This window comes from Pteropus medius, unplaced genomic scaffold (assembly GCF_902729225.1).
Source record: "Pteropus medius unplaced genomic scaffold, Ma_sr-lr_union100, whole genome shotgun sequence".
Taxonomy (NCBI): Eukaryota; Metazoa; Chordata; class Mammalia; order Chiroptera; family Pteropodidae; genus Pteropus; species Pteropus medius.
The window spans coordinates 8,328,254-8,341,379 of NW_024344370.1; the positions used below are offsets into that span (position 1 = coordinate 8,328,254).

Genomic DNA, 13,126 nt, shown 5'->3' on the forward strand with positions numbered 1-13,126 from the left:
AAAAGTCAATTTATAAATGGGTAGTGATGAAATTTCCACAGATTAAAAGATCAATAATTTCTAATGTTAAATTTTCACTTGGTTTATTACTTTTTAAAATTGTCTGACCAAGGGTAATTAGGCAGTGGTCTTTTAAAGTACAAAATTTAAGTGACTGACAGAAAAACTGGAGGCGGGGAGGGGGGGAGTGTGGAGAGAGAGGGAGAAAGTGAGGATGAAAGTTGTGACTCAAGGAATTGGTTTGAAATTTTGTGTCTTATGCATAACAGAAGTAACAATGAAATAAGATGGATGACTATAATATATATATATATATAACATATTATATATATATTATAAATATATATATACCAGGACTGAGAAAATGTGGCTCTTGAGTGAAATCACAAACATAAAGTAGAATCCAAGTGTTGTGTCTTAGTGTGGAAAGTTGTGATGCTATAGCAAGAAATGCCACTTGTTTAGTGAGTGGAGAGATCCACTTTGGAGACCATCAGCTCAGTTCCATACAGAAGTTAAATGTTAGTCTATGTTTCCTGTTAGATGTAGTGAGCACTAGTGGTGGCCTACGCAGCATCCAACTCTGCTTTACCCTTCCCAAGAGAACCACGAGTTTGTCCAGGTGTCCTCCAGGGCTCCATACATCAAGGAGACTCAGGGGAACATGACCCCACCGCAGTTCTCAGGAATGGGCCTGATCGAGTCAGGGTCATCCCACTCCACAGACCAGAGGTCTGCAAACCTTTCCTGGGAAGGGCCAGAGGGTAAATACTTTAGGCTTTGTGGTCATAGAGTCCATTACAACTACTCATACTACTATAGTGTGAAAGCAGCACATAAATGAATGAGTGTGGCTGAGTTCCAAGAAAGCTTTATTTGTGAACACTTCAATTTTAATTTCATATAATTTTCGTGTCATGAAATATCATTGCCTTTTGATTTTTTTCAACCATTTAAAAATGTAAAAACCATTTTTAGCTAGTGGGCTATACAAAAACAGACACTGGGTCGAATTTGGCCCGTGGACTATAGTCTGCTTACACACGCACTAGAGACCAGTATTGCCCAATAGCATTGTTTGGGATGGTGGAAATGTTCTATAAGCCAGCCACTTGAGCCTGGTGAATACTTGAAATATGTCCAGTGTGACTGAGGAATTGAATTTTTAATTCTATTTAATTTAAATTAATTTAAATGTAAACAATCACCTTTGACGAGTTTAGTAAGGAAATCTCACTTCATTTTTCTATGTTTGACAGCTTTGGGGCCTTAATCTTCTACCCTAGTGCCCTACATCTATACCAGTAGATAAGAAAGTTTGGGTGCTCCCTTCTTTGGCACCAATGGTAGATTCTAACCAACCAAGCCTTGGCCTGCACCCAGGAACTCGCCCGCTGGCCCCACGCTGACTACTGTAAAAAACCAGGCCAGTCCCCCTTTCCTTGCTCTCTCGAGCCATTTTGAACCTGCTTAAGAGGCCTGCCTTGCTCTCCCCAGATACCTCCATTATGTAAGTTATGAACCTTTTCATATCTTCCTGGTGTTGTATAACATCATCAGTCTCAATATATGAACCAAATTTTAGATGAGGGTTCGTCTGTCTCTATAGGTGGCCATAACAGTGAGTCATCACCATATGGACAACACAGCTCAGAGACTAGTTTGCCCAGGGCTGGATTGCTGAGAACACAATGATAAGGTGGCTAGGGATGTCTAGAAAATTTCTTAAATTTTTTAGAGATAATCCTCAGCCTATGACTCAGTGTGAACAGAGAATTCTGTAGCTTAATTGCTGCTGGCATCTGTGTTTTACCTACAAGAGGAACCAGCCTTGGGGAATAAAGTTGATCCTGTGATAGGAGAGTGGGTCCTTAATGACAATATTGTATTTCGAGATCAGCCCCTTCCTCTCAGTTTCCAGAGATGTGAGCCAACATACTTCTGAATCACATTTCTTTTAATTACAGTCCAAAGCACTTTAATATATATCATTGATTCTAGGAAGCACATTTCACCCCCTAATTTTAGAATCTCTAAAACTGGGACAAGACTTAAAATCTACAACATGACATAATTTATCTGGTAGAATCTTTTTCTTTCTTTGCAGTACACAAAATAATGGTGTTTCTTATAATTGGTGGTATCTTCAATCAGACAGAATACTTTAGATTTGATGAATACTTTAGGCTTTGGGATTTTCTTTCCTTTTTTTTTTGTATTTATGGTTGTTTAATGTTTTAGCACCTAATTCCACATGAAGGAACGTGCATTGTGTGACTGGTGAGGGGGCGGTCCCCTTTCTGGATGCACCCGGTTTCCCAGGAAGAGGGGCAGTCCGCACTTGACCCAGGGCTGACTTTCAACAGATCACAGCAAGGGAGCTGCTCGCTGGGTTTCAAACCCCGACCCAGAGCAGGTCATCTGCGAATGGTTTCGTTTAACTTTCTAAGTATGCTTTTCTTCAAGTTTTCTTCAAGTTTTATACATCCTCCAGTATTATGAAGCAGCATTTTCATGTTAGCATATCTTCGAAGCATGCCTAGCTGAATTTTAGTACGAGAATAAGATTTTATTACCTGAAGAATACATTCTGTTTTGTGAACTAAAGGCAATATGCTAAATATCATACAATATTGGAAAGATCATTTGAAAATATCAACTAAATTTTAAAAATATTGTTAAGAGGCTGACATATTCTAGCAATACTCAGGCATCGAGCGAACTGGCCTTGGATGAAATGAAAATAGGGTATCTGCTTAATTGTATGCTTGATGCACTCCATTGTCCCTAGCTACTGAAGGGCAACTTAACTATGAATTACATTTCTGTTATTATTAAATTTTTACCATTCTTTTTGTTTTATTAAAAATTCAGCACAAAGCAAGCCTGTTATTATGAGTTTTAAGTCAAGAACCACCAAGCATTGTCATTAATTCAAATATATTGAAATCCAAAATAAATACCCTCTTTCATGAGCCCAAACTCCCAATTCACATCAAATTCTCTTATTTATAAAAGGGCCTTTTTGCAAACATTTTCTCTGTTCCACCCCCAAATCTCTCTCGAAATGAGAATAAAAAACTGCAATGAAAAATAATTTCAATAGAGAAGATAAAATACCTAGAAAAGTATGTAATCCTTTTGCAGAACGCTACAAAAGTTTGAGATGTATAAAAGAAGTCTTGAGGAAGAAGCAGGGAGGCTTTCGGGCAGGCACGGGACTTCCTGTAACAGTGCATCTCACTATATTCGGAATGATCATTTTAAAAAAGAATAATGTACAAAGTCCTTGGCTACATTGTAGAACTTCAAAGGTGCTCATTCCCACTGACTGCTGTCACCTTCACTATTACAGTTTTTAAATTCTGAGTCAAGCGCCAAAATCAATCAATCAATCAATCAACAAACAAACAAGCAAAAACAAATGAAGCCATGCCAATCTCATTTCACTTTCTGCACAAGTTAGGTTTTGTTAAGAAAGGGTGTAACTAATTAAATAACAATCTACCTAGAAGCATTTGCGGTAGATGATGGAGGAACTGGACTTGTCATATTCCTGCTTGCTGATTCACATCTGCTGGAAGGTGGACAGCCAGGCCAGAATGAAGCCGCCGATCCACACAGAGCACTTGCACTCAAGGGGCGCAATGATTTTGATCTTCATCATTCTGGGACACAGGACAGTGATCTGCATCCTGTTGATTATGCCTGGGTAGATGGTGGTCCCACCAGACAGCACTGTGTGGGTGTAGAGGTCCTTGCAGATGTTGATATCACACTTCATGATGGAGTTGAAGGTGGTTTGGTAGATTCCACAGGATTTCATATCCAGGAAGGCAGGCTGGAGGAGCAGCTGAGGGCAGTGGAACCACTCATTGCTGATGGTGATGACCTGACCTGGGGCAGCTCATAGCTCTTCTCCAGGGTGGATCTGGAGGCTTCAGGGCCATCTTCTGCCCCAAAGCTGCTTCACTTCTCCCTAAGAAGGATCAGTCCTCTCCCGAGTCCACATAGGGGAAGGTGATAGTATTGCTTTTATATAAATTATGTAATCTAAAAATTTTTAAATCTTTGCCTTAATACTTATCCCTTTTGTTTTATTTTGAATGCTCAGCCATCATGGCTCCCCTTTTTGTCCCCCATCTTGAAATATATGAAGGCTTTTGGTCTTCCTGGGAGTGGGCTGAGGTGTGGAGGAAGCCATGTCTTACCTGTACACTGACTTGAGACCAGTTCAATAAAATGCACACCTTACAGAAAAAATTCTTGAATAAATTGATTGACATAATGTTTTTGCATTAAAAAGGGATGCCAATCTTTCATAAAATAATAGATTTATGAAATCTCATTAAAAATCTAAGATAGATGGGGAGAGGGGAGTATGATAAGGTAATTTTAGCCAAGAATATGTTGAAAGGAAAGACTAATGAAGGAGAACTTGCCCTACCAGATAATACAACTTCAATAATTAAAGCAGCATGCTACTGACAAAAGAATTGGCAGACGGATCAATGTAATAGATTTGATAGCCCAGAAATCGACCCCAGTATGTATGTGAACTTAGTATATATTAAAAGCGGCATCATAAATTATAAAGAAAAAGAATCATTGATAATTGGTTCTGGTACAGATGGTTAACTCTTTGAAAAAAATAAACTTAAATTACCACTCTAAAATAAATTGCAATAAGTGACCTTTAACCTATTAAAAACTAGAGGAAAATATAGAATGAGAAGTCCTCTTTAAGCATAAATTAGTGAGAAGAAATCACAAAAGAAAAGTAAGTCATGCCAGAAAATGAAGCATACGTGTCTACCTCCTCTCTGTCTCCTGTGTCCATGGAAGTGATAGAGAGAGAATATTTTGAAAGAATTAAATCTTCCAGCTGTTGGCTTTTCAGTTTGTTGAGCTGTTTACTTGTTGTTAGGATGAAATGGCAACTTATTATGCAGAACTGGAAACCAGAAGGCTAAAGATGAAATTTTAAAGCATGAGTTCTTAACTTGAGCTCAATTAATGGACTTATTAATCCCCCGATTTCCCTTCCAAGACACACTGGCAATACAGACAGAGTGGCTTTCATTGGAAACTGTCTGGACAATGAAATTAAGAAAACCAAGAGGCAGGAAAGTAGACAAGGGACCTCAGAGCTTACAAGAGAGATGTTATAAAAGCCTCAGACTAGGTGGCAGTTTTGGTTAGGAGGCATCTAGCTAAATGGTTCTCATGGAAACGAAGTGTACTGGTTGCATGAGAAATAGTTGAAGATACCAGGAAGAGGACTGCTTGAACCACTGACAGGTAGCTGCTAATTAGCAATCAAAACCTAATTGAGATTAACAGCTGTTTTTCTAGTACAGTTACTAACAGGGAGGCAGAAATGTTATGAAGATCATCCAAGCTCTACAAGCTGCGTTTTAACATCAGAAAACTATGAGAATAGAGCAATATGCCAAGCAAGCAGGGAGATGAAAGTGGGCCATGAACACAGAGCTCAGCTGACAGGCCAAAGAGGGCTGAATCCAGAGGACCAATTAGGATATCTACAGGGGGGCTGGAGGCAGATGAAAGGGACAGGATGCAAACAACAATAGCGAGTCTATTCATTGGCTGGTTTGGCCAAGAGCCTGCCTAGTGCTCCTGGAGAGAAGGGTACACTGGAGCAGCTCTCTTAGCTATCAACCGGGCCCTCGGGTTAGGCTGAAAATACTTTCGAATGCACTATCTGAACACTAGTCCTGCACATAGGAATATCTATTGTGTGGAGGCCCCAGTCACCCCATGGGGATTAACCTGGCGACATTCCCGATAGGTGAAACATACTGAATGGTCAGTCTCTCTGTCTCTCTTTGAAATCCTCTTAGTGGGTTTCCTTTTTCTGAAGCAATCTCAGTCTAGTAGCTCTGAACGGACTGGACTCCCTTAATGAGCATCACTAGTAGAACCGGTGGCTGCCAGAAGTACGGCACGGGACCTAGGAGGAACTGAAGCACTGTGCAGAACTCAATCAGTGTGGTTTAAAGCTGTTAAATATACAAATGCCTTGGCCATTGGAACCTACTGAACACTAGAGGAATATGATATAGCACCTACTATGTGCCTGGCACTAATCTGAAGTGTTTGACATATGGTAACTCATGTAATCCTCACCACACTCCTATGAGGTTCTGTGTACTGTTATCATCCCTACTTTACAGATAGGAAAACTGAGGTAGAAGTTAAGAACTGTGTCCTGGTTTACACAGCTATAAATGATAGAGGTAGAATTTGAACCCATGCGCTGTGGCTCCAGAGTCTACACTCATAGCCACTCGCCTGCAGTCTGCAGCCCAGCAGTACTGTCCTCACCTAGAACTTTATTAGAATGCAGAAGCCCTGTCTCCCCAACCTGCTAAATGAGAACCTGCATTTTAAAAAATCTCCAAATGATTCCTATGCATATAAAGTTTTAAGAAACACTGTACTGTTCTATTTACCCTCCTATAGATATATGCCTATATGTATATTACTAGGTAATTGATAGTAAGAACATAAATCACTCCTCAATAACGAGGACACCCTGCAGTTAGAGTAATAGAAAAAAACAAGAGGAAACTGTTCTGTGTTGGATGCCTTTCTCTATCTTTAGTCATCAGTCTGTTTTTCCTAGCCATTGGCTTGTGTACTGAATAAGGCATATTTTTCTTCGAACTCTCTCTGCCATTTTCATAGCCTGTAATTCCTTTTGTTTTAGCAAATATTCACAGTATTTTTAAATGATAATTATATCTTTATCACCATTCTTTTCTTCTTACTCTTGTCTCAAATATCTAAACTCTGAAATTCTCCCAGTGAAAATAGCTTAGTTTGATACTAGAACAACCAGATTTGGTTGCATTTCTCTCACTCTGCTCCTCCTTACACGTCTTTCCATGATTGCCCTGAAATATTATTTATCAGAAATACACTTAGCAATTAGAACTCTCATACACTGTAAGTGGGAATGCATATATGACACAGCCACGCTGTAAAGCACTTTGGCAGCTTCTTACAAACAAACATATGCTTTCCATATGACCCAGCAATCATACTCCTTGTACTTACTTTAGAAAAATAAAAACTTATGTTGCCACTCACACTCAAAAAATCTATACACAAATGTTTATATTGGCTCTATTAATAATTGACTAAAACTAGAAACAACCCAGATGTCCTTCAATGAATGAATGGGTGAATAAATGTGGTACATCCATACAATGGAATACTACTCAGCAATAAAAAGGAATGAACTACTGAGACTTTCAACAATATGAAACTTGAAAGCATTATGCTAAGTTAAAAGGCCAGACACAAAAGACTATATTCTATGTGATTCTATTTATATGAAATTCTAGAAAAGGCAAAGCTATAGTGGTAGAAAGCAGTTCAGTGGTTGTCAGGGATGAGGGGATAGGGTCAGGAAATTGATTGCAAAAGGCACAAGGACACATTTTGGGCTGTTGGAAATGTTCCATATCATGATTGTGGTGGTGGTTACACTACCTTACGCATTTGTCAAAATCCAGTGAATTGCATGTTTAAAATCTATGAATCTTAGTGTATGTAAACTATACCTTAATAAAGCTATGGAGGTTAATTTTATGTATCAACTTCACTGGGTCTCAAGGTATCCAGATATTTGGTCAAACATTATTCTGGGTGTGTCTGTGAGAGGGTTTTTGGATGAGATTAACATTCGAATTGGTGAAGTGAGTAAATCACATTACTCTCCCCAGTGTGGGCGGCCTTCATTCAATCCGTTGAAGGCCTGAATAGAACAACCAAAAAGGTTGACCCTCCTGTGAGGAAGAGGGAACTCTTCCTGCTTAACTACCTTGAGCAGAGACATCAGTGTTTACAGGTCTTTGAACTTGAATTGAAATATTGGCTCTTCTTGGGTCTCGATCCTGCTGGCTTTCAAGGTAGAACTATACCATTGGCTCTCCCGGTTCTTGGGCCTTTGGACTCAGACTGGAACTTAAACACTATCAGCTCTCCTAAGTCTTCAGCTTGTCAGATGCAGATCTTGGAACTTCTCAGCCTCCATAATAATGTGAGCCAATGCCATATAATTAACACACACACACACACACACACACACACACACACACACACACACACATCTTTTGGTTCTGTTTCTCTGGAGAACCCTGACTAATACAAAAGCTAACCAAAAATAGATGAATTTGGGATTCATTATGGGTTGATATAAAGAAGAGGAGAAAAGGGTATCACATGCACTGCAGTAGCCAGTGGTCATCATTGTCATCATCATAATCATCAGATAATAAAAGAAACAGCCTACAAATACCCAGCACTGGTAGAAGGGTAGTTTGTTCTCTGGAATCATCAGAATAAATTCAGTATTTAAAGAAAGCACATTCTAAACATGTTTTCAGTGTCCTGAGGCTTTAGAATCTGAAATGAGTTCTATACAGATGCATAAAGTTCTTGTAATTAGAGACATGTTAAATGTTAGTTGCATTAATGCTGAAAAAAATACAAATACATCATCTAAAGCCATTGAGAGTTAGTATTTCTTAAGACCCATTGAGAGTAAAACTCCAATCTTGATGGACTCAAGTCCTGATCTCTTCGTCTAGTAGAAGATACTTTTTGAAAAGCCCTCCTCCTAAAATATTTCCGGGAACCCCAAGGCTATGCCTATGTGTATGTACAAATAGGCCAAGTAGCTGGTCAATCCCTGAGTCTGGACTATCTAGCCCAGATTCATAGGTTCACAAAGAGGCTGGAGGCATTCTTCACATGGTCATTACCTCATTTATAAGACTAATTCACCCCACTCTTTTAATGATACTGGGAAAGCATCGAATGCTTTGAAGTCAGAATTTCTTTACATCTCATACAAATTGAGAAGAAAAATACTTTCCTATCACTTTTGGGGTTCCGAAGCATAACTCTTGGGCTCCAAAACATTAGAGCCCTTGGCAGAGTAGTCCTTTCAATTCTCAAGGGCTCTTCTCTTCCTGATGCACAGGCTGGCCTGGGATCAATCATTTTCAGTACCAAAAGCTGCATGTGCCAGGAACCACAATCTCGAATTAGGCCATGCTGTCAAGTCTGGTGTGCTGTACCCATTCTCTCTTTTCCCTTATAATCCTTGTTCATCAAGGGACCCCCATCATCCTATACTCTGTATAGCTCCTATCGGGACTACTCCAGTTCACCCTCTATTTGTATATCTCTGAATCTTAATTATAGACTTAGTTTAGTCTTAAGTCCAAAAGGCTCCTCAGCCTCTGTGAAAATTAGTGGCAATAAATAGATGACTACAGTGCATGTGTGAGAAGCTCCAACTCCCACTTAGCCATGAACTATTACTCAAAAAAACTTTTCCCCAAATACAGTATGATTTTTATTATAAAGTATGTTTTTTAGAAGTCTATGTATGGATTATATTCTACAACTGAAAAAACAGCTGGACAATCAGATTCCGAAAGGGCAGGTATCTGAATAGTTTTGGGACTCCAAAAAGCATAATGATTACGCAGTCTCTACAGGAGGCCTATATGGGGATAAATCCATTGCAACCATTTTAAATTAATTTAATTTTTCCACATTGTGAAATATTTCAAACATAAAGACCAATTCTAGGAAATAATGTAATAAACAACTGTATCTGTATACCCAATGGGAGCTCCTATGTAGTATATTAAATGTGGATGCAAATTCTTTGCACTTCTTCTCCTAAGGAACCTATTTCTCCAGCCCTAGACTCTAGGCTGGCCTCATGACTTGTTTAGACAACAGGATGTAGTAGAAGTGACATTATATGACTTCTAGGCCTTCGCCTTAAGAGAGAAGCCCCATAGCTTTATCTGTCACACTTTTGGAATTCTGTGAATGAACCCAGGCTAGCTTCCATGAGGAGTTCATGGAGAGAGATCGCATAGAGAGAGAGGTCCAGGCATCAAGGCTGAGGCCCCAGACCTGTCAGTGAGGACATCAGGGACCAGATAGCCCAGCTGACAAACCAACTGACCAAAGGCATATGAGTGAGCACAGCTGACATCATATGGAGCAGAGAAGGCCATCCCAACTGAGCCAGCCCAACTGCCAATCCATAGAATCATAAGCAAATACATAGCTCTGGCTTTAAAACCACTAAGTTCTGGGAGAGACTGTTATGTAGCAATAGATAACCAAGGTATGCTGTAGACCCCTCCTCAGACTCATTCCCTATATTCCTCTCTGCCAAAAGGTAAACACTATTATTTCAGTGCATGCTTCTAGAATGTTGCTACATATTTGTGTTTCCTTTAAGCATATATAGTAGTATTGTTTTGCAGGGGTTTAACCATATATGAATGCTATTAAATTCTCTGTATTATTTTATGACTTCCTTTTTTGTACAAAATTATTATATTGAGATTTACGCAGATTGATTTTCTTAGCTTTAGTTCATTCAATTTCATTACTATGTAGTATTCCATTGCCTAAGTAAACTACAATATATTATTTCCTCCCTTCCTCCATTCATCCATCCCTCCCTCCCTTCCTTCTTCCTTCCTTCCTTCCTTCCTTCCTTCCTTCCCTTCCTTCTTCCTTCCCTTCCCTTCGCTTCCTTCTTCCTCCCTCCCTCCCTCCCTCCCTCTCTTTGATAAATATGGTGGTTTGACACTCAACATTTATTCCATCCTCCTTCTAGCATGTCTTTCTGAAATACAGAGGTTTCAAAACTAAAAATTTCATTTACAAGATCCCTGGAGATAGTGATTTAGACCTGGCCGACCAGGTGCACTTACGTAAGGTCTGGCAGGCAAGACTGAGGCAATGCCTGTGGTTTTGCAGTCTCCACTGTCTCTGCTGTCCAGCAGAGCTGTGAAGGGGTCTGGTTTTCTGTAGCAGTGACAGAGACTCCAGTGACCAGGCCCTGGATTGTATGCACTGAGAAGCAAGGCCTGAGGCCTCCTTCCTGCTGGTACAGATCATAGTCCATGCAGCATGGTTCCTGAGGTGGCAGCAGCAGCAGCAGCAGCAGCAGGGCCCTGGGTGTGGCAGTTTCCTGAACCTGCCGGCTTCTTGATTACAGAACTGGAGCTAGTGGTTTGCTGATCACAGAAGAGGCTGCAGTTCCCTTGGTGACTCAGTTCTATAGAGCAACGTTCCATCTACATTAACAGTTGCTCACAGTTTTCAGTCTGTGTCACTCCACTCAAGATTCAAGTTGCACTTGTGGGTCCTTGGGCTTCCCTGCTTTTGGCTGGGCTTGGCGGAACAGCTCTTCAGGCCGCAGGTATGGCAGGCAGGCTGGCACACGTTTGGTCCATATGTATTCATTCAAGGGCCCAAGCTGAGAGGGTAGCAACTACCCAGGGAAAAGCTCTTTGTGGCAATGGTAAAAGTGCAAAAGCACCATTTTTAAATTAAATTTTTTTGGAAACAATCTCAAACATACAGAAAAGATGAAAGTACAGGCCTAAAACTGCTTTTTTTCCTGAGCCATTAGAGAGTAATTTCACATCACAGCCTCCAACTTTAATGTGTATTTCTACAAACAAGGGCATTCTCCTAGATAAACAGAACACAACTATCAAAATCAGGAAATGCACATTGATTCATTATATCATCTGATCTTCAGACCCCATTCCAGTTTAGCCAGTTGTCCCAATAATGTCCTTTATAGCAAACGGATCCAGTTTAGATACACTCATTATGTTTAGTTGTCGTGTCTCTTTAGTTTCTTTCGGTTCTTTAGTCTTTCTTCAACTTTTATGACATGTTTGAAGATTTTGACGTGTTTGAAGATTATAGGTAGGTTATTTGGCAGAATGTACCTCAATTGGAGTTTGTCTGATGTTTCCTGATGATTAGATTGAAGTTAAGCCTCTACAGCAGAAATATCACAGAAGTGATGCCCTGTTCCTCTCATTGTCACCTATCAGGTGGCACATGATTTCAGTTTGACCTGTTACTAATGATGTTCACTTGCATTGCTTGATTAAAGTGGTGTCAGACAGGCTTCTCTTTGTAAAGTTACTCTTTGTTCCTCTGCAGTTAATAAGCATTTTGTGGGAGGCACTCTCAAACCATGTAACTATCCTATTCCTCCTCAAACTTTTTATCAATGAATCTATTTATTTGTACAGACACGTGATTTATTTTATTTTATGGGCATAATCTTTTATTAGCATTATATTCATTTTAATTCGACACCATTATGGCCAGTGGAAGCCACTTCAGGATGGCTTCTATATCCTTTGGACATGCCCCCAGTAGCACGTCCTTGCTTTCTGGCAGAACAGATGCCAGTTTCATCTTGTACTTCCCTTCCCCCAGCCTTGGAATCAGCTGTTTCTCTTGGTTTCTTTCAGCAAAGAATGCTACTTAAAAGCCAATTTTGTGCTAGATGTGTTCATTGCTATTGAAATGTTGCTGTTTCCAGAACTTTTTCATCTCAGTAGAGAGAGCTAGGGAAATGTCCGCACGCACACACACACGCACACGCACACACACTCACACGCACACGCTCCGCACGCACACGCAGCACACACACATCGTTTTATGTAGTTAATACGTTGAAATCCATGAGCTCACACCAATATCTTAAATTTTAATTCAAAACCATAGCATTCATTCTAGTTTCTCTGTTTTCATATGTGTAACTTCCTTCTCCAGCACTGAGCAATTCATCCCTCTTATTCTTCATATGTTTACTTATTTGATTAATCCTCTTGTGTGTAAGAAATTCCCATGGCATCACTGTCCCACTTCATTACATATGCCCTCTTCACCCTGCTAGGCTCTGACACCCCCGTCAGGCTCCCACCAGCACATGAAAACCCTCCTGTCACGCAGCCAGGCCCCGCATCTCGTGCTGAGCTACCGTCGCCGCTGCATAGACAGCCTCCTCACCCACTTTTGCTCCTGTGTGGACACCTTCCTCATCCTGCTTGGGCTCTAATTCTCTGCTCCAGTGCCCTCCCCCACCATTCCTCCTCACCCTGCTCAGGCTGTCCTTACCCACCCCTGCCTGGTCACCCTCCTCACCCTGCTCGGACTCTGGGTGATGGGGACAGAGGAAGGAAAAGGCAAAGGAAGGGAAGGAAGAAAGAAAGGAAGAGAAAAGGAATCATGGTTTTAATCC

The 13,126-nt window shown here is 40.4% G+C and overlaps 1 protein-coding gene across 1 annotated transcript; it reads right to left on the bottom strand.

Moving 5' to 3' along the window:
* Positions 1-3,568: 3,568 nt before the first annotated feature.
* On the bottom strand, positions 3,569-10,978 carry LOC120608145 (actin, alpha skeletal muscle-like). The gene is given in 3 exon segments (XM_039869902.1): positions 3,569-3,900; positions 3,903-3,964; positions 10,785-10,978. Coding segments are annotated over 3 exon segments (588 nt in total).
* Positions 10,979-13,126: the final 2,148 nt, after the last annotated feature.